Source organism: Acinonyx jubatus, chromosome A2, assembly GCF_027475565.1.
Source record: "Acinonyx jubatus isolate Ajub_Pintada_27869175 chromosome A2, VMU_Ajub_asm_v1.0, whole genome shotgun sequence".
In the NCBI taxonomy this organism is placed as follows: domain Eukaryota; kingdom Metazoa; phylum Chordata; class Mammalia; order Carnivora; family Felidae; genus Acinonyx; species Acinonyx jubatus.
This window is the reverse complement of record NC_069383.1, coordinates 164,446,189-164,470,416: the sequence shown is the minus strand read 5'-3', so window position 1 is coordinate 164,470,416 and position 24,228 is coordinate 164,446,189. Positions and strand designations below refer to the sequence as shown.

At 63.2% G+C, this 24,228-nt stretch overlaps 1 protein-coding gene across 2 annotated transcripts; it reads right to left on the bottom strand.

Annotated features, from left to right (window-relative positions):
- Positions 1 to 537: 537 nt before the first annotated feature.
- Positions 538 to 19,826, bottom strand: BTBD2 (BTB domain containing 2). Of its 2 annotated transcripts, XM_053220189.1 has the most exons (10): positions 19,393 to 19,826; positions 9,912 to 10,031; positions 6,640 to 6,796; positions 5,435 to 5,540; positions 5,147 to 5,344; positions 3,092 to 3,284; positions 2,893 to 2,980; positions 2,588 to 2,734; positions 1,320 to 1,512; positions 538 to 999 (listed from the first exon to the last, which is right to left on the bottom strand). In XM_053220189.1, the coding sequence occupies exons 1-9, from the start codon at positions 19,809 to 19,811 to the stop codon at positions 1,351 to 1,353; spliced, it is 1,590 nt and encodes a 529-aa protein (XP_053076164.1). In that variant the 5' UTR covers positions 19,812 to 19,826; the 3' UTR covers positions 538 to 999; positions 1,320 to 1,350. The 2 variants fall into 2 exon arrangements, with proteins under 2 accessions (XP_053076164.1, XP_026905047.2); XM_027049246.2 differs by having other exon boundaries at positions 538 to 1,512.
- Positions 19,827 to 24,228: the final 4,402 nt, after the last annotated feature.

Genomic DNA, 24,228 nt, shown 5'->3' with positions numbered 1-24,228 from the left:
TAGCAGTTTGTGTATACGTGAATTTTTTTTTAACCTCACTGTGGGTCACTGAGATTTTTCAGTGTGTGAATTGATGTCTTTATTCATTTTGGAAAATTCCTGGCTACCTTGCTGTTCCCTCTCTGCTTTTTCTCAGGAACGCCCTAACACGTGGGGCAGAGCCAGGTGGCGGACCCGGGTCAGGTTACCCACGCTGCACAGGCACAGCCCCGGTCCAGAGGGCAGAGCCAACACGGTGTAGGCACAGCTTGTTGCAGCAGGGTCTGGGGTGGGGGCTTCTGCAGGGACATGATGGGCATCACAGAAGTTTTGTGAGGACAGAGGGCATGGGGAGGATCCCCACCTGGTCTGGACGCCCTAGGGGAGGGACATCTGTGTTAGCAGCGACTCCGGATGCAGGCAGAGTCACAGCCCCCCCCCCCCCCAATCTTACAGGTGGAGGGGGCAGGGAGACCACTGCAGAGAGAAGACCCAGATCTCAAAGCTGCCAGGGTCCCCTCCCGCCACCCCTGACCAGAAGAAGCACGCAGGTCAGGATGGTTTCGTTTCTTTCCTTTATTTAAAAAAATCATTTGGGGGTCTGGTGTGAGGAGGGCACACCTTTCATGGCTTGGGGAGGACAGTTTCCGGAAGGGATCACTGGGGTGAAAACGCGGTGGGGGAAGAACTGGGGACTTAGGGGAGGGGCTCCGCCCTCCAGCACCTCTGGACCTAGAGCTCACTCAGAGGCCGGGTGGGGCGGGGCTTCGGTATGTACAGGGGGCGGGGCCAGCCGGGGTCGCGGCCACCAAGGTAGGCCCCGCACCATTTGCCCCTCTGGGCAGATCAGGTCGGGAGTTCGTGCCCGCAGCTGCAGGGGGCCCTTCTCTGGGCGGGCCAGGGCCTGGCAGAAAGCCAGCCTGTGGGACCTCGAGGGGGGCTGGGCCAGCGTGCTGGGGGCTAGGGTCAGGGCGGCCCAAGCATCCCCAGTGAATAGACCAGGACGCCACACGCTGCCTCCTACCAGAGAAATGGGGACCCAAGATGCATTGCTATGTGCGGTTAGAACAAACATGAGACGGAATCCTATTTGAATCCTGCGGTCAGGCGGTTGGTCGGGTGGCCCTGAGCTGCAGGGACAGCGTGTGGGACCCCCCCACATCCAAGGCCCCGGGGGGACACTTGGCTCAGGGCGGGTCCGGGCCAGCCCTGCCCACCCCCCCACGTCCTGAAGGACTGCATCACAGCCCCTGCCCGGCTCCCCCGAGCAGGGAGTGAAGACCCTCTCCTGACGCCCAGAAACGTGGCAGGGGGCGCGGTATGGGGTGGGGGCGGCCTACTTGCATCAGGTGGCTTCGGGGACCGGGCGGCCTAGGTGTAGAAGATGACCTCGGGGATCTGGCCGTCCTCCACGGACGTGCCGTTGTTGTTCCCCGCCGCATAGCAGAAGGTGAAGCACGTCTTGGCCCCCGTCGTGGGCGACTCGTGGGTCACCTTGCGCAGGCCCTTGGTGCCATAGTGGGAGTCTGGGCCCTGGGTGGGAACAGTCCCTGCGGTCAGGCACCCAGGGCCCCAGGAGGGCGGGGGCTGGGGGGGCCCAGGGTGAGGAGGGGTGGGGGGCGGCAGAGCCCCTCCCCAGAGTGTGCTGTGGGGGGTGTCGGGGGGGGTGGATGGGGGATGGCAGAGACCCTCCCCAAGATGTCTGTGCTGTGAGGGGGGGCCGGGGGCGATGGGGGGGGTGGCAGAGCCCCTCCCCAGGGTGTCTGTGCTGTGGGGGGGGGTCGGGGGGCGGCAGAGCCCCTCCCCAGGGTGTCTGTGCTGTGGTGGGGGGGTCGGCGGGTGGCAGAGCCCCTCCCCAGGGCGTCTGTGCTGTGAGGGGGGGGCGGGGGGGGAATGGGGGATGGCAGAGCCCCTCCCCAGGGTGTCTGTGCTGTGAGGGGGGGATGGGGGCGGCAGAGCCCCTCCCCAGGGTGTCTGTGCTATGGGGGGGATCGGGGGGATGGGGGGCGGCAGAGCCCTCCCCAGGGTGTCTGTGCTGTGAGGGGGGGCCAGGGGGGGTCGGGGGGCGGCAGAGCCCCTCCCCAGGGTGTCTGTGCTGTGAGGGGGGGCCAGGGGGGGTCGGGGGGCGGCAGAGCCCCTCCCCAGGGCGTCTGTGCTGTGAGGGGGGGGGCGGGGGGGGAATGGGGGATGGCAGAGCCCCTCCCCAGGGTGTCTGTGCTGTGAGGGGGGGATGGGGGCGGCAGAGCCCCTCCCCAGGGTGTCTGTGCTATGGGGGGGGATCGGGGGGGATGGGGGGCGGCAGAGCCCCTCCCCAGGGTGTCTGTGCTGTGAGGGGGGGCCAGGGGGGGTCGGGGGGCGGCAGAGCCCCTCCCCAGGGTGTCTGTGCTGTGAGGGGGGGCCAGGGGGGATGGGGACGGCAGAGCCCCTCCCCAGGGTGTCTGTGCTGTGAGGGGGGGCCAGGGGGGATGGGGACGGCAGAGCCCTTCCCCAGGGTGTCTGTGCTGTGGGGGAGGGCCCAGCGTGGCAGACGCCCCCACAGCAACACACCGCATAGGCACCCTATAGCTGTACCCACTAGAGGCGGATCCCGGACAGGCCCAGGGCTCACCTTGAGTGTGGCGCAGGCTGTGTAGTTGACGTTGGGCAGCATTTCCACCGGCTCCTTGAACATGACCCGGAAGGTGCTGGCGGAGCCATCACAGCTGAAACCCGTGTCGTTCTGGCCCAGGACGGTGTTGCTGTCCGTGTGGATGATCTGCGGGGGCGGAGGGGGGGGCAGGAGCGGGCGCTGCTCACCAGGGCCCCCCACCCCCACCCCCGCGGGGCCCCTCAGAGGCCGACGGGGGCCGGGGGGGGCCACGCGAGGAGTCCAGCCTGGGACCCGCGCGGAGGCGACGGGGGCGGGGCGGGCACCTGGATGTTCACTTGGTAATCGGTGGGCCCGTGGATGGAGCCGTACAGCCCGAAGCCAACCACGAAGATGCGCTTGTTGACCGAGAACCTGAGCCGCGGACACAGGGGATGCTGAGCCGCCGGGCCGGTCCCGCGAGAGCGGCCGCAGGGGGCGGCGCCCCACGCGGCGCCGCGGGGACCCCGGCCGCGCCTGGCCCACCTGATGCGGTCGCTCGTGCCGCTGTAGCCCCAGCGGCTCTCCACCTGCTGGAAGCGGTTGATGCTGCACTCCTTCCCGCGGAGGCAGCAGCGAGGCCGGTCGATGAAGTCGACGCGCGGCTTGGGGTTGACGGTGAAGTGCAGGAAGAGGCTGACCGCCTCGCGGTCCACGAGGATGCCCGACTGGGCGGGCCCTGCGGGCACAGGGGGCGGAGGTCGGGCTGCGGCGGGGGCCCGCCCGGCGGCTGGGGAGGGCCGGCAGGGTGGGTGGTGGTGAGCCTCCAAGGGCACCAGAGTGAAGATGCCGGGGGCGGGCAGCCCTGGGGCAGGGTGGCCCCTCCCTGCATGGGGGAGGGGGGCGGGAGTCCGATTCATGGCCTCACTCAGCAACCCCGCCGCCCAGGTTGCCCACCTAGCGCGCGGCCACCCCTGCCCTGCGCACGTGGGGCCGCCCGCTGCCAGGGCGTGACTCCCCGGACAGGCCCCGAGCCGGAGGGGCTCCAGGAGGTGGAAGCAGAGGAGGACAGGCGGCGTGGGGGGACTCCCCTCGACCCCCCCCCCCCCTCCTCGCAGGCTCACGAGAATCCTTCAGCTCTGAGCCGGTTTCTGCAGGCCGCCCCAGTGCTGCTCGGCCCCCCACTCCTGTGCCCTGGCCCCGGGGCCTCTACGTGAGTAAGGAGGATACAACCGGGAGACAGAACGGTAACCAGGGCTTTTTAATCTCTGCACAGAAAACGCAGAAGGAGCTACAGGAGGCCGCGGCTGGGGCACACTTAGCTGGGGGGGGGGGGGGGTCTTCGGAGGGTTTTTTCAGACTTTCTTCTAGGTCTCTTGTATTTAGGGGTACCTGAGAAGCAGGGCACTTCTCTAAAACATGCTGAGTGACAAGGGACACCCATCACGGAGGAACGGAACAGGAAAGCCCGGCTCAATCCAAGAGAACACACACAGTGTTCTTCCCCACGATCTGGGCAGAGCAGGGGCCAGAACTGGGCTACCTCAGCCTGGGGGACCCACACGGTCCGGGGTGGGGGTGGGGTGGACACAGGAGGGGGCCCGCACAGGGGGTGGCGGCAGGAAGCAGCAAACACTCCCCTCCCAGGGTGAGGGGGTGGGCCGGGTCACAGGGGCCTGGGACCCCACTGGGTTTGGCTGCCAGGTGGGCCGGGGGGGGGGGGGGGGGGGGCCTCCAGGAGAGTGCTGGGGGCACCAGTCTGGTGGCGGGGGAGGGGTCTTAGGATGGGACGGTGCAGCCTGGAGCCTGGCCCCCTGAGCCACATCCAGGTAACCTCTGGGACCCTCATGACCGGGGTGCTCCTGGCCCCAGTGACAGCCCCCCATCCATCCTGGAGAACGACCCAGCCCCGGTTGGAAGTGGCCAGGCCACCACAGTCACCACCTACTGTCAGAGCCTGGCACACGGGAGGCACTAAGTGATGAGCAAGCGATCCCGGAACACAGAGCCTCACCCCAGCACTGACAACACTATGGATGAACAGACGTGACGCAGGGGACCCTGTCACGTCCAAATTTCAGATCAAAGAGCGCTAATCTCGGGGGTAAATCTGTCCCAGGGAATACAGACCAGAGACTCATGCTACACGGTCCCAAACAGCCCTAACCGGGGACGGGGGTGCACCAGCCAGGCCACCGGCGGTGACGTGGCCTCACCCAGGACCCTCCAGCCCCGCAGGGGAGGGCTGGCTCTAGGTCAGGCACTGCTGCGGGAGCCACATCCACACGGGACAGGAGGCACGGCCGGCTGCCCCCACGTCCGCCCGGGGCTGAGCCCCCCACCCCACCCCCCACATGCTTGTCAAGGATGCTGATGCCAGAGCCTGGCCCCTGGGACGCCGGCCCCAGCCCCGGGGGGACCAGCGCACAAACGCAGACACGCGACGCAGAAGGAAGGGAACCCAGGCGCCGATCTGGCGGCATCCGCGGGGCCTTCCGTCCTCACACGTGGACCCTCGCCGTCCAGCTCTCGGGGCGGGTCACACCTGGGGTCCCCGGGGGTCAGGCTCCCGCCGAGCGGCCCCCGCCCCCTGACCGTTACCTGCAGCGAACTCCTCGATCGTCATGAGCGGGAAGCGGATGAGCGCGAGCGCCTTGCCCAGCACCTTGCGCTTGTTCTCGGGCGTCACCTGCAGCTGCTGCCGCTGGCACTCCGCCTCGGCCCAGCGCACGACCGCGTTGAACAGGCGCACCTCCCGGATGCCCAGCGTGTCCCGCTCCAGCACGGCCACCAGCGTGTCTGTGGGAGGGGCCGGCTCAGCACGGATGCCCCTCCCCCTCGCGGCTGTGCTCGCCCCCCTGCCCCTCTACCCACGCCGGCGCGCCTCACCCAGGTCGATGTCAGTGAAGCCCTCGGCGGTGATGGCGTCGGCCGTGTTCTTGTCGATGTTCTCCAGGCACAGGCTGGCCAGCTGCGGCTCGTCGAAGAGTCGTGCCTGGAAAGAGGGAGCGCGTCAGCCGCGGTGGGAGGCACGCGCCCCCCCCACACCCCCCCCCCCCCCCCCCGCTGCCGCTCTGACCCTGTCGCAGTCTCCCAGTGTCTCGAGGTGGGTGGACAGAACACGCCCCTGGGGGTCGGCGGGGGGGGGGGGGGTGGCCTGAACGGCCTGCGCACTTCCCAGCACCCGAGACCGCGCCATCGGGAACCTGCCCGAAGGGCGGGGGAACCAGGAGCCCAGAAGATTCCGGCCCCTTCCACCCAGCACGACCCCTACAGCCTGGGGCCGGCGTGGCCGCAGCTCTGAGCCCCGCGGGCCCAGCTCCAGCCTGTCAGGGCAACTCAGTGAGGGGTCCAGACACCCCCCACCCCCCGCCAACCCCTGCGCAGCCGCTCTGGGCCTGACCAGCCCCACCTGGCCACGCCCAGCCCCCTGGACAAGGGAAAACCGCAGGCGGAAAATCTTCAGTCAACAAGCGCCAGGTGCCCGCCCGTGTAGGGCCTGCGAGGGCACCAGGTCAGGATGGGGGGGAGCAAAATTTAAGGGACATCGAAAATTCAGGGATCCATCCCCATCTCAAGTCCTCGTCCTTGCCCCCCCCCCCCCCCCGCAACCTATCCGCACCTGCGTGCTCGCGCCTGGCCCTTCCCCTCCCCCACACCTTCCTCCTCAACCCACGTCCGCGCGCACCTCCTCCCCGCGCCCCCAACCCTGCGCCTTCGCCCAGCCCACCCGCGTTCTCGCCCGCCCCCCGGCGCCCCCCCAAACCCTCGTCTCCGCCGCCTCCCCCACCTCGCGCACCTTAGTCTCCGCCGCGTCCCAGCGTCCTCCCACCCGCGCCCTCACCTGCCCTCCCCGCAGCACACCTGCGCCCTCTGTGGGCGGCGCGGCCGCGCCCGTAGCCTCGCGCGCCCTCGGCCTGGCCCCGCCCCCGCGTCCTCCCCATCTCCCCACCCCTTCATCCTCACCTGGTCCCCCCCCACCCCCCACGCCTTTGCCCGGCCCGGCGCACCCGCACCCTCTCTGGAGCACGAGCACCCCGCCGGGTCGCACTGCCCTCCCCAGTCGCCCCCGGCCCGGCCCCGCCCCCGCGCACCTGCGTCAGCAGCATGAACGCGTTGTCCGCCCGCAGGTTCTTCTTCAGGAACTCCACGCAGTGGGCCTCGAGCGCCGGCACCGCGTACTTCTTGGCGGTGTACAGCGTGGTCATGACTGTCTCGGGCCCGATCTGAACCTCATCCGAGTAGAGAAACCTGCAAGACAGACGGCTCGCTCGCTCAGACCCCGCCCACCAGCCCGGCCCCGAGGAACCTTCCAGAGCCGGTGTCTTTCGCGCTGTAGCCTACCGACGTGACCCGGCAAAGACCATCTGCCTCGAAACCGGCCAGAGGCTAAGCCACCCGCACTCGGACCCCAGAACGCGGGGCCGCGCAGCGACCGGCTTCCTTCCCGGTGACACCCCGATGCGGGGGCACCAGGGCCACCAAGACTCCCCCAGAGGCACCTGCATGGGATCTGCCCTGGGGAGAGCCTGCCACACCTCCGGGCCTGGACAGCAGGCCTGGCTGCAGAGCTCAGCGAGTTCTGGGCGAGCAAAGGACCAGAAACGCAGGCCTGAATCAGACACTCGACATGATGACCGCCCCTCCGGCGATGTGAACTTGGGCTCAATTGAAAAACAACGAGGCAGTGGAGGTACCAGGACTCTCGTGCAGAGCTGGCAGGGGGTTCAGGATGCAGCCACAAGGGCAAACACCTGGAAGGGTGTGCCTGCCCCCCTACCGCCCCCCCCCCCCCCCGCAGAATGTGCCGGAAGCCAAACGCAGCTCCACGTATCAACAGCTACGATCCTGTGGGGTCCGGGAGACCCTGGACCTGAGGAGACCGGGGATGCTGCCGGACCCCCCACAGGACCCGGGACGAACCCGGAAGTCAGCAGTGCAGGGGTGGGGGTGGGGGGGACAGCCAGGATCGGTGCCAGGAGACGGCTGAGCCTTTCACACACCAGTTATGACAGTGTCCACCCTCTTGGGGACAGCCCAGCAAAACTGACTCAAGCCCGGGGGGGGGGACGGCGGGAGAGACAGAGCAGGGAGATTGTAGCCGGAACCCGCATGTCACCAGACTTCAATCTAAACCTGTCCCCTGCTGGTGTGTGTGTGTGTGCGTGCGTGCGTGCGTGTGTTCTCACGGCTATCACTTTTCTTCTATTTGTTACAATAAAATACAACACAGGGGCGCCTGGCTGGCTCAGTCAGAAGAACACGCAAATCTTGACTTTGGGGTCGTGAGTTCGAGCCCCACATGGGGTGTAGAGATTAAATAAACTTAAAAAAATACTTTAAACCATCATAAGCATTTTTACGCATACACTTCAGCAGCATCGGGCGCACTCACACTGTCGTGCGCCCACCCTCCATCCGCCCCCAGAACCTTCCATCTCCCCAGACTGAGACCCTGCCCCCACGAAGCACGGACTCCCCACCCCTGGCTCCCACCGTCCGCTCTCTGTCCCTGTGGACGGGACTCCTCCAGGGACCCCCTGTGAGTGGGGTCGCGCGGGACGCGTCCTTCTGTGTCCGGCTCCGGTCACTGCGCACAGCGACCTCCGGGCCCGTCCACGCGGTGGCAGGCAGCGGGACGTCCTTCCTCCCTGAGGCTGGGTCATCCTCCGGGGGTGAATGGACACCCCGTGTTTGTCTGTCACATGCCAGCAGACAGTGTGTCCACCTTTCACGGACGCTGCCGCTGTGAAACCAGGGGGCAAGCGTCCGTCTGCGCCCCGGCTTCCGGTTACCCGCACAGACATCCGGGAGTGGAACAGCCGGGTCACAGGGTGACTCTAGGTTTACGCCTTTTGAGGGGCCTCCAGACTGTTTCTGCGGAGGCCACGAGGGCCCCCATGTCTTCGCTTCCTAATTGTTGTTACTTTCCTTTGGCTTTTCTGGGTTTTGGTTTTTTTAATAATAGGTGCCCTGGTGGGTACGAAGTGATAGCTTATGGTTTTGTCACCTGTTTTTGTGAATAAAGTTTTATTGGCACACAGCCCCACCCATAGCTTACGAACAGGCCGGGTCTGCTTTTCCGGGAACCGCGGCAGTGTGAGCAGTGGTGACGGAGCCCGTCTGGCCCCAAACGGGCAGTCGGCCGCCCCTGGCCTTAGCGGTCTGAGAAGCTACATAGAGACCCAGCCATGAGATTGTTCCCAAAAGCGCTCCCTGTCACCGGGAAGACGCTGGGGGCAGCGCACAGGACCGACCACGTCAGCGTCAAGGCCTAAGGGGCATCCACAGACAGAACCAACCAGAACAAAATTCTCCCCAGGGGGCAGGGGGGTGCAGGGACACCAGCTGGGGGGCACAGCCAGGAAGCACATGGCCTCGGACACGGCAGATGGGAGGCAGGTCTGTTCTGTCCTTTATGCTCTTCTGGAACCTTCTTTTTGTCCCTTTTCCCTCCCTCCCTCCCTTCCTCTCTCTCTTGTGAACCTGTGCCGTCTTTATCATTATAATAGAGAAAAAATAAACTGCTTTTACAGAGATGTTTTAACTGTTCGGGGTAATCTTTAAAGTTACCCACCGTGATTCACACCCAGCGCTTCTGGAAGCAAGAGAATTGTGCTCGGCTGAGCAAGGAGGACAGTCTGGAAGCTCAGGAGAGCCAGCGGCCAGGCCTCACCTGTGGCCTCTGGCTGCCGGCTGCCTGTGGCCCCCACCCTGGGCATCCACCGCGTTTATTTAAAGTACTTGAGGAGAAATTCTGAGGCTCAAAAAAGGGAAAGCTAGAGGTGGCATTTACAATTCTTGCAATGTCTTACTTCCTCCAAAACTCGTGTCGACTCCAAAGGATGAAAACGGGGACTCACGCGCACGGCAACGTGGCCGGGCCTCAACACGCGACGCTCAGGGAGGGAACCCGAACCGAGAGGCCACGCGGGGTGGGAGTCCGCGTGTGTGAAACGTCCAGAACGGACCCATCCACGGACGGGAAGGGGGCTCGTGGGGGCCGGGGGAGGGGGTGACGGCCGACGGGGACGGGGCTGCTCTTTGGGGCGATGAGAAGGTAGAATGAGGCAGTGGTGAGGGGCACACAACCCCCGCGAATGCCCGCAAAGTGCTCAACAGCACACTGTAAACGGGTGAATCATATGGTGTGCGAATCACATCTCAATGAAAAGTCTGCGAAAGTGAAAATGGGCTGGGGGCCCCCAGAGCCCACCCCTCACTTCAGAGGCAATTCTGGAGATCAGGGGCTCCGGAGGTGCTGTCCCTGGGGGTCTCTGTACCTTCTTCCTGAACTCTGTGTACTTTCTAAGACATCAGGCTGGTCCGTCCCACCCCACAGTGTCAAAGATCTAGGAAGTCTTACTTGAGCAGGGCCAGGAAGGCGGCGGGCTCCACATCGGGCAGCTCGATCTCGGTGGACGTGGTGGCCATCCCCCCGTTGAACATGGCGTCGAAGACAGCACTGCCCACGGCCAGCACGAACCTGGCGTGTCAGAGAAGACCGAGGTTACCCTCCATGTGGCCCTGACTGCTCCTGTCACTGACCCCGGGGGCTGTCGGCGGGGGGGGGGGGGTGGGGTGGGGTGGGCGGTCCCCCTAGGAGATGCTGCGGGAGCGACCCTGGCTAGCACCCCGGCAGACCCCGGCCCAGCAGGTCCTGCTGGCAGATGGCTCTAGAAGGCCGCACTCTGGAGCAAGGCTGCTCAGAAGGTTCAGTGGTAACACTAGGCGGGACGAGTGAGGTCACCGGCCCCACGGCAGGATGGCCTCATGCCCCCGCAGCCCCGTCCGTGCGTCCGTCCACCCCTCCCCCCCCCCCGGCTCTGCACGCACATCCCGCGCTCAGGTCGTGGGCACGAGGGTCCCGGCCATCCTGAAGTGGGGCAGACACAGTAAGTGCAGGGACAGCCTGACTGTGGGGCAGGAAGAACCCAAGGCCGCGACAGGAGCGAGGGTCAGGGAAGGCTTGGCAGGGGCACCTGAGCGGGGCCGAATCCCCGGGGCAGCCTCGGGAGGCAGTGGCCGCGAGGAGGCCTGCGGGCTCTGTCGCGTGCGGTGTGGCCACTCGGGGCCCCCCAAGCCAGCCGGGGACCCTCCAGCTGGACCACGACGTGGGGGAGCCTCCGCGGTGGCCGAGCTCAGGGAGGCGCCGCCCGCCCTGTGCTTTGTGCTGTCCACGCACAGCCTCCGGGGCCCACCCCACGTGGTCCAGGCACCGTCCCCGGGACACCCACCCACTCCCGGGTCCACGTGGGGACAAACACAGGGCTCTGAGCGGCCACCCCGGCTCAGAGCCCTCCGGGTCGGCACGCATCTGCAGGCAGGGCGCGGTCAGCCCCCACGTCCTGCTCCCCGGCCTCTGCCTGCCCCAAGCTGAGCAGCCCCCACCCTTGACGGGCAGAGCACCCCTTCCCCCGGCCCCTCCCTCCCCCTCCCTCGGCGTCTCCGGCCCTTGTTTGGGCCACAGTGCGGCACGGCGGCTGGATCCCATCCAAGGACCGGACCCGAGACGGACGGGAACCCGAGTGCGAACAGCATCCCCCCAAAATCCCGTCCGCCCGGAAAGGCAGAACGGGGACCTCACTTGGGAACAGTCCTTGTAGAATGTGACTGGTTCAGGCGAGGGCATGGAGGGTGGCCCTAATTCCATGCTGGTGTCTCTGCAAGAGGGGAATTTGGACACGGACACGGGGAAAGGACACGTGAGGACAGAGGCAGAGACTGGAGGGGACGCCTGGACCCCAGGAGCTGGAGGAGGCAGGGGGGGCCCTCCAGGGCCTCCGGAGGGACCGCAGCCCTGCTGACACCGTGACCTCGGACGCCTAGCCCCGGAGCTGGGGCAGGAGACCCCGTGTGGCTCTCGCAACCCCCGAGCTGTAGGTTCCGGCCGCACCGGGCTGCTCCTGTCCCTGCCGTGGCCAGCCTCACGTCTTCGGAGGCCCTGGGCTCTCACGCCACCGCAGCAGGTCCCCAGGCCCCACTGTCCTCCCGCACAAGGTCCCTAGATAAGGTGCCTTCCCAGAAGTACCTCAATCTCCTGCTGGAAAACGGATCCAAACACAGAAGAGGCTGCTGACTGTACCCGGCGCGTCAGGGCCCAGCCACCTGACACGGGGTGGACAGGCACGGACCTCACGCACCCCGGGCGTCCCCGCCAGCGGGCACGGAGCCTGAGATGCGGATGTGGGCATCAAGCCACAGAAACAAACACGGGGCTCCGATCGAGGACGGCCCAGCAGCGAGGGGACACCCAGGGCCCGGAGCTTGGTGTCCAAATCCCACACCCACAGAGGGTCCAGGCTCCTTGGAGAAATGGCGGATTCTGGGGCGGGGGGGGGGGGGAACCCGACGGGCTCGGAGTATCTTGTGGGGCCAGAAGGAAAGGGCTGCTCCAAACGTGCTGGGGAAACGCGGACGCGGCGCCCACCTGGCGAGCTCGCGGCCGAGCTGGGGACAGAGCAACGGCCGGGGGTCCGTGGGGACTGAACCGAGTGAGCGGGTGAGGGGCCGTGGGAGGGACAAGGGGCGCCGGCCCCCCCCCACCCCCCATCAGGACTCCAGCCAATGAAGCGCAGAAAACGGCCACAAGGCGGACACGGAGTAGCCACCGTTTCCGGGGCGGATCCTCAGCCCTCCGCCCGGCAGCCAGCGGGCAAAGCGGAGGAGACACAGGGGGTCTGCCCAGCCCCACAGCGTCCCGCGGGGACAGCGCTCACGGCCACCGGGGAGGGCACACATCACTGCTCTATATCCACACACACGCGGCAGGGGCAGGGACGGGAGCCGGAGCGGAGGCCACGGCCGCACACGGAGCCGCATGCACATCGCACCCCACGGCCGTCGAGGAGGCTAGAACGTTGCTAGAACGTGCACCCTGCGGACGTCTGGAGCCCAGTACGCCCGGGATCGGTAACAGTTACAAACACACACACACACGCCCGGCACCAGAGTCCCTAAATACACGACGCAGAAGCTGAGTGGCACCGGGAGAACGAGGCCACTGGACAACCACGCTGGAGCTTCCGGAACGTTCCGGATGCCGGCAGAGTGGCGGGCAGACCAGACGTCCGCACACAGCCCAGGCCCCGGAGCCCGGCCGCCCCCGGCCGCCAGCAGGAACCAACCGACCTTCCAGGGACCCTGCCTGCACACCTGGGATGTCCTTCGGGGCCAACAGGTGCGCCGGGCAGCGCCGGCGTCGGCCAGAGCGTGGTCTCCAAACACAGCCGAGTTCGATTACCAAGCCGCAACCAGAGGAAGTCTGAGAGATCCCTAAATGTTTGCAAATGAACCCACTTGGGAGCAGCCACAGGTCCGAGAAGGAACACGAGGAAGCGAGGAAAGATCTTGGCTGCAAAGGAGACCACAGTGCGACAGGCCGACCTGAGGGTCGCAGCTCGAAGGACACGTCGCACATCTATTAAGGGCCCAGGAATCCGCGAGGCGAGCTTCCGCATCAGGAGTCCAGAAAATGGAGAGTAAACCAAACCCACGGAGAGAAGGGAACAGCCAAGGTGGGAACAGGACCTCGTGAAATCGGGCATGGGGATGACAGGGGGTGCAGAGAAACCACTGGAAACGGGAGGGCCACGAGGTACCGAAATCAGGAGCAAGGGTGGGAACATCGTTCAGGAACGTAAGGAACACGATCTCACCCCACGGCAAAGCCTGTCCCCAGACGGCTTCACGGGGGACCCCTCCCAATCACGCCGGAAGTGACAGCGACCGCAGGCAGACTCTCCCAGAAAACGGAGACGCCCCCAAGCACGGCTGGGCGCAGATGCCGCGGCCGCGTCGGAAAACAGTCCAGCACTCTCTGAAAATGTCACCTGAGTTACCCTAGAATCCCAACAGTCCGCTCCGAGGTGCTGACCCAAGACCACAGGACCAGATTTGCACACCAGCGTTCACACAGCGTGATTCGTAACAGTGAAAAAACCAGACAGAGCCCATACACCCACCGGCTGGCAAAGGGACAGACGGAGGTCCGTTCGTACCACTGAATTCAGCAATCGCGTGAATTACTTGCCAATAAAAAGAAGAGAGCTGTAGTTGACCTTGAACAACACGGGCTCGAGCGTGCAGGGGCCGCTCACACGCAGTAACGAAGGATACTGTAGATGATACAGACAGCGGGCTAAATACGGGGAGGCCTGGCGTTCCGGGTGGGGGCGGGGGGGACCTCGGGGGTGGCGGCCGCCAGGGCACAAGGCTTGCACATCTGCACAGACAGCCGTCGGGTCAAACAGACCAGACTCCAGTAACACCCCGCACCCACACCTCAGGACACCTCTCAGGCAGGGAACAGAGAGGAACTTCAGCGAAGCTGTCCCGCTGAGCGCAAAGGTGGCTTGCTTCCACCCCCATCGGGGGGCGATGCCCCGTGGCCAGAAATGCACTAAGAAAAGCATTAAGCGGCACAAACAGGAGGGACGGAGAGAAATAATCTGCCCACGACATGGTTTTCGAATTTGAAAATTCTAGGACTGCACTGCCCAATGTGGTTGCTCCTGGCCATGCAGGGCTATTTAAATTTTTTTTCTTTTTTACATTTTACTTATTTTTGAAAGAGATGGAGAAAGAGAGAGAGAGCACGCACGGGCACGCACAAGTTGGGGAGGGGCAGAGGGAGAGGGAGACACAGAATCCGAAGCAGGGTCCAGGCTGAGCCGTCAGCACAGAGCCCGATGCGGGGCCTGAACCCACAAACCGGGAGATCATGACCCGAGCCAAAGTGGGACGCTTCACCGATTGAGCCACCCAGGGGCCCCCACACAGGGCTATTTAAATCGAAATTAAAATCAGATTAAAGATTCGGGGCGCCTGGGTGGCTCAGTGGGTTGAGCGCCCAACTCTCAGTTTCACCTCAGGTCATGATCTCACGGTTTGTGAGTTCAGGCCCCGCATCGGGCTCCGTGCTGACGTTGCAGAGCCTGCCTGGGATTTTCTCCCTCTCTCTCGGCCTCCCCGCTGCTCACTGTGTAGGTCTCTCTCTCTCAAAGATAAAAAAACTTAAAAAAATTTGTTTAAAGATTATTCACAACAGAGGAAAAAAGTACAGGAGCAAAAATCAGCAATAAATGTGCAAGAAAACTATATGAAGAAAGCCACAAAGCTATCCTAAGAACACAAATGCCCTAAACAAATCGAGAAAGTCCGTGCCCCCAGATACTCTGTGTGCTAACCTGCCTGTTCTCCCCAGCCTGGTATCGGTGGGGGACCAACCCCCACCGCCCCCCAATAAATCCCTTGAGCACTTACTTGACAAACAGACTCTAAAGGTCATAGGGACCACGGGATGCCTGGGGGCCGGCAAACTGGCCAACCGCGTGCTTTTGCAAATAAAGTTTTATTGGAACGCATCCATGATCATTCATTCACTCGCGTTGTCTACAGCATTTCCGTGCTGCTAAGACAGGATTCAGGAAGTGGGACAGACTGTGCGGCCTGAAGAGATCGTCCGCTGTCTGGCCATTTACCTGTGCTTGCTGACGCTGTGCTAGAGCGGCCGTCCCGCGGGGAAAGGGATGTCCTCTGCCAGCACCACGTTTCAATGACAGTTTGAGGGAAGGGGGAGGGCGAGACGGGAGGGTGATGGGTCCTGGAGGGGTCACTGTGTGAGACCGGCTGAAAAAGTCTCGACAGAGAAGGAAATTGGGAACAAGGGTCCTGGCAGTTCTCAGAACAGAAAGCCACAGTCACCAGAAGCTGTGCTGTCACACGGAGAACACAAACAGATCAATGAAATGAGAAACCCCAGACGGGCTGTTCCACCCGCCAGGCTTCTCCACGGTGCTGCACTTTCCAGGCTGAAGGAATAAAGACATCTGAGGGGCGCGGGGGGGCTCAGTCGGTTGAGCCTCTGACTTGGGCTCAGGTCACCATCTCACGGTTCGTGGGGTCGAGCCCCGCGTCAGGCTCTGCGCTGATGGCTCGGAGCCTGGAACCTGCTTCGGATTCTGTGTGTGTCTCTCTCTCTCTCTTTCTCAAAAATAAATGTTAAGAGAGAGAACACAAACAACCTCTCAGGTGCTGGTTTTGTGGGTCTACCCAACTCCCACAGGAGCTTCCCCACCCCGAAGAGACTCAGTGTTCCCTCGGAGGAGCCCAGCAAGAGAACGCAGACATTTGATTCAGGCCGGCCGGGGTGCCACAGTCACCGAGCACCCGTGTGCCCGGCCTGCTCCCGGGGCTTGGGGTGCAGCAGGGAAGGAGAGAAGCTAACGTCTGCTCACACAAGCCACCAACTGCCGCGATGGAGGCACCGGGCATCAGATTAGAAGGAAAGAGTGACGGAAAAAGCAGTGCAGGCTGAGGGCTGCCCAGAGCCTTGGGACGGGACGAGGGGCCAGGGCCGGTCAGCACTCGTGTCCCCCGCCCCGGGTCTGCCTGCGCCCAGAGCCCACGGCCACTCTGAGCCCTGGCCCGTGCCGCTCCCCGAACCCGGGCCCCGGCGGGGCCACACCGAGGCGCCTTTCTCGAAGTCCGTGAGAGCCCCTCCCCGACGCCACTTTGTGGCCTGAACCCCAGACGTGGCTCCCCTGCCACCACATCCTCTCCCTGCCCCAGCACGCCACCCAGGGCGCCAGGTGGCATTTGGTCACCCCCTTGGGCTCTGCTAGGCTGTGACAGCTTTCACGACCTTGAGAGCCTCCAGGATGAGCCACCAGCTGGCCCGCGGTATGTCCCCGATGTGGGTTTGTGGGATGTTTTCCTGCAGTCAGTCTGGTTTCCCAGGGCTGGGCAAATCTAAACAAGATTTCATCCTCTCCCAGGCCCGGAGGCTCAGAGCCCTCCAGGTCAAGGTGTGACCTCCTCCTCTGGGGGGCTCCAGGGAAGGGTCCTTCCTTCCTCCCCCAGCTCTGGGGGGCTCCAGGCATTCCTTGGCCTCGACCCTCCAGTGCCTGCCCCCCCATGGTCATCACGTGGCTTCTCCTCTGGGTCTCTTATGGAAGACCCTTGTCATTGGGTTTAGAGCCCCCCTCCCCCGAGAATCCAGGATGAGCTCATCCCCAGACCCTTAACTTGATCATACCTACAAAGACTTTTTCCACGTAAGGTCACGCTCATAGGTATCACAGGCTAGGACGGGGACACACCTACACCTGGAGGTGAGAGGCCCTTCTGGTCCCATCCTATCAGGGGTCCCCGCAGCCACTCAGCATCTCTCAGAAGGTGACCTTGACCCCTGGCTAAGGTGGGGGTCTGCCGGGTTTCTCCACGGTCAGGTTACCCTCGTCCGCTTTCCACTCACTTCTTTACAAGCAAGTCCCGAGTGCAGCCCCCAGGAGCGGCGTGGCAAGCGGCCCCCCGCGTCTTTCCAAGCTGCGGATTACGTCCCCGCCTCTACTGAAGCTCGCCCTGGAGCACCGTCATAAGCACTTGCTTGGGTCACTGAGTCGATCCTCCCAGAGGTCCTGGGATGGAGGCATCTGAGCGGTCAATCCCAGTTCACCAGTGGGGAAACTGAGGCACAGGAAGCCCCGGGTCACCCATGGGCAGCACCCACCTGGCCGCTGCAGGGAAAACGTCGCCAACGCGTAGGAAATAACAACCCAAAGGCAGAACCTTCTACGGTGAAGACCAAACCGCAGGGCATTACTGCGAGGACAATGGGGACAAATGCCATCGGCCTGACCCAGACCCCCTCTGGACGTCAAACACACGGCCAGGGAGTCTGCGGGGCCCAGGCGACGACTGACACCTGCAGGGACCAGCAAGGTGAGCCAGGGAGCCAGGCCGCTGGAGGCAGAAGCCACAGGCCCAGTGGGCAGGCGGGCGTGGGGGCAAAGGTCAGCATGTAGGCACGTACCCTCCGTGCCCAGACCCCACTTTCAGGGTGGCTCCCTGCAGCCCTTCCTCAGCACCACCCCTCCATCCCCATCCACACGGCACCCCTAGGCCACCATCGCCCCCCCCCCACCCCCCCGCATCACTCAACCACTGCGAGCCACAGACCCCAGACCCACATGTGGCCTCTGGCCGGCTCTCTGCCAAGTGCATCAGCCCTCCACGTGCATCCCTGCCACACCTGCCCTTCTCTAGGATGCTGGAGCCAGGGTCTGGGGGGCCACAGCCGCGGCCCCCCACCGCACCAGGGAGAGGCACCTCCTCCCAAGGGAAGCCGAACCCTCTGCCTCCCATTTCTACCCTCCCGCCAAGCGCCTGCGGCCTCCACCCCCAGCCGGTCCACCCTTCAAAGCAGATGCGGTCACTCAGGCCCACGGTGCCCCTGCCCCTGCTGTGGCTCCCGAGTGCCCACCTGGACTCCAGACGGCCCCTCCCCTCGCCCTGCTCAGCACAGTGGCTCAGGTACGATTCCTGTCACCACCCCCCAGACCCCGGGTCTCCGATTCCTGTCACCACCCCCCAGACCCCGGGTCTCCGGTCCTCATTAAGTCTCAACTAGAGACCACGCCCGGCTGACCTTACTCTCCGGCCATTTCCTACCACACCCCTCGCTCCAGGCCTGGGCCACTGGCTGCCCTCCCACTTCTCCAGAGCCCCTGCGGGGCCACACCCTTCACGCCTCTGGGGGGCCCCACGCCCACTGCCTCAGCTCAATCGAGGACAGGAGGCCAGGCCGAGGACAGGCGCTAAGGTCACTGGTGCCTGGGGGCCCCTGGCTCCCCCTGAGGTCGCCCCCCCACCTGCCTGTGGGGTTTCCAGCCACATCCACCTGACCTAGTCCCCAAAGGGCTTGGGTCAGGCAGGTGGGAGCTCGTGCGGCCTCGCCTTACTTATTCTGCTCCCCGAAGGTGGTGAAGGAGACCAGGCCTGGCTGACCAGTTATGTAGGAGCAAGACGGGCCTCAGGGACGCCTGGGGGCGGGGGGAGGGGGTGGGGGCTCATGGGCAGCACACAGACCAGGCCCCTACTCCAGCTTGGGTGGGGGTGAGGCCCATGTCGGCGACTCTGGAGAGAGCTGCTCGCACACAGGGGAGGGAGGAGCCACGGGAGGTCCTGGGGACCCAACCACAGGCCTGGAACGTTCTGCAGACAGGAATCTAGATCCAGTTGTACATAAATAACCAGGAAAAAGCCGGAAAGAAAAATCTCGAAGGCACAGGTTAAATAAAGGCCACAGGCCAGAAACACAGGGAGAACCCCTCGCAGCAGGCTGGGAACACTCCAGGCGAGTACAAGAAACGCCCCCGGCCCCCCCTCCTCTGATGTCACACACACCCCCTCCCCCATCAGCGAGCCCCCGTCCCTGGGGAGCAGAGTCAGGGAGCAGAGTCAGGAACACCGGCAGTGGACTGGGAGTCTGACGTCAGCCCCGCCCTGCCCGGGGGTCTGGGGGCTGGGTCCTGGAGACTGGCTAGAAGCACAGGTCAACCATGTCCCCTTTTTCAGAGAGGCCGGGGGACTGGGGTGTCACTGAGGGGCTTATGTGGGTTCAGGAGGCAGGAGTCTGGAAGGGGCCTGGGGGGTCACCACAGGGGAAGCACGGGACATTAGGTGCAGGAGGTCACTGGGGCAGGACGGAGGGGCCTAGAGGTGGCAGGCGCTGGTGGGGGTGGCTGGGTGGCCGTGCCTGGAGATCCTGGCCTGGGTGGCAGGGTCCGGCATCCTAAAGCCAGGAGCCTCTGCTGGGAGTGGAGAGGTGGGGGGGTCCCAGGGCCAGGGTGTAGCTAGCATCAGAGGGCTGAAGGGTAGATGGGGGCCCTGGCAAAGCGGGTCCCAGGGGACCTGGGGGTGGCAGGGCGCAGGAGGGTCCGGAGGACGGTCGGTCCCTGGAGGGGTTGGGTCCTGGGGTGGCGGGGGCCCGGGGCCGGCGGGGCCCGGGGGTGGCGGGGCCCGGGGGACGGCGGGGCCCGGGGCCCGAGGACGGCGGGGCCCACCTGTGCGCGGGGATGCGCTGCGCGCCGAGCCCCTTGCCCACCAGGAAGTGCACGTCGCAGAGCACCTCGTTGTTGAAGAGGAAGGCGAAGCGCTCCTTCAGCGTGGGCTTGGTGGCCTGCCAGTTGTAGACGGGCTCGCGCAGCAGCGCCGCCGCCCCCGGCTCCTCGGCCGCCCGCTCCCCGCCCGCCGCGGCCTGCGCGCCCGGCCCCGACCCGGGTCCCGGTCCCGGTCCCGGAACGGGGGGCGGCCCGGGGGCGGCGGGGGCCGGGGCGGCGGCGGCGGCGGCGGCGGCGGCAGCGGCGGCGGCCGCGTTGCCGGGGGCGGCGGCGGCGTTGGCGCTGGGCCCGGGGCCGCCCCCCGCACCCGGGCCGACCCCCGGCGGGCACGACGCGCGCCCGCCGCTCCCACCCGCCGCCATCTTGTCGGTGCGGCGGCCGCGGGGCGGGGCGGGGCGGGCGGGAGGAGGGCGGGGAGTCCGGAGGGGAGGGGGAGGGGAGGGCGGGGAGCCGGGAGGGGAGGAGACGGGAGGGGAGGGGCGGGGAGCCGGGAGCGGAGGGGAGGGGAGGGGCGGGGAGCCCGGAGGGGAGAGGGAGGAAAGGGGAGGGGTGAGCGGGGAGCTGGGAGGGGAGGGGGAGAGGAAGGCGGGGCGGCTGGAGGAGGCATGGGGGAGGGGAGGGGAGTGGAGGGGGAGGCGAAGGCGGGGCGATGGGAGAGGAGGGGGCGGGCGGGAGGAGGAGGAAGGAGGGAAGGGAGGAGGAGGAGAAGGAGGGAGCTGTGGGCCGAGGGGGAGCGGGGATGGATGGAGGGGGGCGGAAGGGGAGGAAGAAGGAACCCGGGTACCTGATAGGCAGTGCGGACTGGACTGGAACCCCCAAGCTGCTAACCACACCCATAGTGTCAGACTGCCCGAGTGCCCTGAAGAGGGACACCGGGAAGTCCTTGGGCGACCTGGGGCAGGGGTCAAAACCCAGAGCTTCAGCCTGGGGGAGGGGTTCCTAGAGGGAAGGATGCTGACCAGTGACCAGGGGTCAAGATGAAGAAGCCAGGGCGAGCCTCTTCCAGGTCCTGAGCCTGGTCAAGGTGGCCGGAAAGCTGGGTAGAGAGGTCAGGGCCAGCAGCCCCATTGGTGGGCGCGAGGCCCTCTCACCCTCTCACGGCCCCTCATCTGTTCACAGGGCTTCAAGACCCACTTCCATAACATCCGCGACAATTCAGCACCTAATAAGCGACTGGGAGACCCCCACCCCCCACGCCTGGTCTCAGGGCTGGTCATTCCCATGGAGGAGGGATTTTTCTTGGGGGTTCACGGCCGTGACACCTAGGAGAGCTACAGGAAAGGCAGCCCCCCTCAGCGTCCAGGCTCTGCCCCCGAACTCCATGAGCTCTTCACCTCCAAAGCAGAGCAGACCTTGAATGCGCCCTTGTTCCTGGATCCCCACCCGGGTCACTTTCCTGGCCTGCAGCCCAAGGGCTCACCCAGGGCCCCATGCTTGATGTAATACTCTGCTGTCACCATCGTGAGATGTGTGATAATTCTGGAACAAGGGACCCACGTGTTCATTTGCACCGTCCCCTGCTTCAACAACTTACCCTTCTTTACTCTTTAGAACCCAGTCTCTTCCAGACTTAACCTGGTGTCTTGGACCCTTTGCCTCAAGCCCTTCAGGGGCTTCCCTGCATTGACAGCCAATCCCCTCGCCCTGGGGACCACCTCTCCCTCTGGGGAGGCCAGGCCACTGGCATTCTGTAGCTCCACACCTTCCAACCCACCGCAGAATGTGCTCCCATCGGCAGCCTTGCCCACTGGATTTCAAAAAAATGCCACCTTTTGAGCTCACTGCCTCTGCTCTTTTAGGATGAAAAATTTACCCAAGGCCAAATCATGCAATGTTATAACTATGGGCAAAAGCATCCCAATCCTGGAAATTTGTTTTTCATTCTAAAAGTCATGTATGGGGGCGCCTCAGCCAGTTAAGCATCCGACTTCGTCTCAGGTCATGATCTCACAGTTCATGGGTTCGAGCCCCACGTCGGGCTCTGTGCTGACAGCTCAGAGCCTGGAGCCTGCTTCGGATTCTGTGTCTCCTCTCTCTGCCCTTCCCCTGCTCATGCTCTGTCTCCTCTCTCTCTCTCTCTCTCTCTCAAAAATAAAAATAAACATTAAGAAAATGTTAAAAAAAAATAACTAAAAATGTATGGAAAAAAAAGGAGGGGCGCCTGGCTGGTTCAGTTGGTGGAGCGTGTGACTATTGATCCCGGGGTTGTGAGTTTGAGTCCCGTGTTTGGTGTGGAGGCTACTTAAAAGTAAAATCGGGGCGCCTGGGTGGCGCAGTCGGTTAAGCGTCCGACTTCAGCCAGGTCACGATCTCGCGGTCCGGGAGTTCGAGCCCCGCGTCAGGCTCTGGGCTGATGGCTCAGAGCCTGGAGCCTATTTCCGATTCTGTGTCTCCCTCTCTCTCTGCCCCTCCCCCGTTCATGCTCTGTCTCTCTCTGTCCCAAAAATAAATAAACGTTGAAAAAAAATTTAAAAAAAAAAGTAAAATCTTTAAAAATAAATAAAATAAAATAAAAATAAAGGAGGGACCTTGGAAATGCCAGAAAAACACAGAAAAGAACATTACTATCCAAAAATAATACCAGTGATAACACTTTAGTGCATTTCTTTATTGGCCTCTTTTTTTTTTCCTTGCCTTTTGTTTTGCTTTGTGTTTTACAAAGAGTAGAATCTTTCTATATAATTGGGATCACCCTGAATCTGTCTCAGGTGGTAAGGGGATACCAGGTTCCCAGGCTTTTTGTGAGGATGCTGAATGGTGATTCATCCACATAAATCAGCCCTGGATACAGTCCTAGTGAGGCGATAAGGAATGAAAATCCTTACTCTTGCCTTTTGAAGATAATTATGGATTCACGGCATTCAGATTCAGGTAGTTTTAATTGATTGGAATCATTATTTATGAAGGATACCTCTACGTGGGCCCCTGTGGGCCCTCGACACCCCTTAGAATTTGGAGAAGCCTCCTTCCCTTCTAGCAACGACATAGTCCAGGCCCACCTTCCCTGCCCCCAGACACAAAACCAACTATTCTCCAGAGAACCCTCGTTCCCTGGGATGGAAAAGAGTTATGTGTGACTACATTTGGGGGGGGGTGTGGAGAAGCCCCCCATTTGGGGGGTCCTCAGCTGATATGCCCTGCCTGGGCGCTAGACGCCGCCGGCCACCTGCTGTAAATAAAGTTTTATCGGCACACAGTCATGCCCATTTATTTGCATGTTATCTATGCCCGCTTCCTGGCTTCCGGGGCAAAGTGGAGTATTTGCCACAGAGACCGGGTGGCGGGCAAAAACCCTTTCCAGAAAACATTTGAAGACGCTGCTCGAACGCCTCCCTAAACTTTTAGCCCCTCCCCCAAAATATGATGTTATCTTTTTCTTTTATCATTTGGCGAACCATGGTAAGTATCTGAAGATCCTGGTTGTAACTTGGGTAATTTCATATTCATTTTATCTGCCAACATCAAATACATGCACAGACCCTGAGGGTAACGGCCGCAGCCCCTGAAATACCGCCGCTGGGGAATGAACATCTAAGATCGCAGGCGCTGTTGCGGTGGCTGTGAATGCCTCGCCAGCTGATTGGGCCAGGGAAGGGGCACGTGACCAGCCCTGGCCAATGGGTGCCACGCGTTTCCTAGCGAGCCCTTCAGACCAACCCGGTATCACAGGACCCACTTCTGGAGGTGGGGAGCCCGACGCGGTCGCAGGGGCTGAAATGAAGCTGTTGGTTTGCCAACGGGCGCCTGTGCGCGCTGCCCCAGGAGGAACTGACGGAGGGGGCAGAGTGTTCCAGACTGGAGACGGCAGGCTCCATGAGCAAGGGACCTTCCTTACAAGGCTTGTCCAGCGCCCTGTAAAACGAGCGTGCTCTGCACCCACCTGCCAGAATCTTAAAGCCTATATAGAGGCTCAGGCACAGACCATCCAGACGGCTCAACACCACCTCCCTGTCTCCAGGCTGTGTCCTTGGGCAGCTTCAATGCAAGGAAGCGAGGGGGACCCCTTTCCCGGGACAGGGGAGGGGGGTGGAGCCTCCAGATGCCGGGATCCAGCTCACAGGTCCGCCAGCATCACATCCACCCAGTGACCTCCAATATGGGGGCAGGGCTGGCTCCTTCTGGAGGCTCCAAGGGAGAATCTATTCTTGCCTTTTTCAGCTTCCAGAGGCCACGCTACCCATGGGTTTGTGATTGCCTCACTGTGACCTCCACTGTCACAGCTCTGACTCCAACACCCCCTTTTATAGGACGCTTGTCCCGTCATTGGGCCCTCTGGGGGAATCCAGGGTCACCCCCATGGCGGGGTCCTTAACATAATCCCGTCTGCAAGGTCCCTTTTGCCATGTGAGGTAAATATCTAGGAATTAGGAGGCGGACATGTCTGGGGGCTGCTCTTTGGCCCGCCACAGGGTGAACCGAAGGCTCTCTATTTTAATAGAGGCTCCATTCCCATTGAGGTGTGCCTTTGTTAGAACTCAGCAAATGTGGGGGTGCCTGGGGGGCTCAGTCGGTTAAGCCTCTGGCTTTGGCTCAGGTCATGATCTCGCGGCCTGTGAGCTCGAGCCCCGCATCGGGCTCTGTGCTGACAACTCAGAGCCTGGGGCTTGCTTCTGTGTCTCCCTCTCTCTGCCCCTCCCCTGCTCATGCTCTGTCTCTCTTTCTTTCAAAAATAAATAAATATTTAAAAAATCTATTTAAAACTCAGCAAATGTACACTTAAGATTTATGAAAGTCACTGTGTGTACATTTTACTTCAAAAGGAAAAAATTCAGGGGTGCC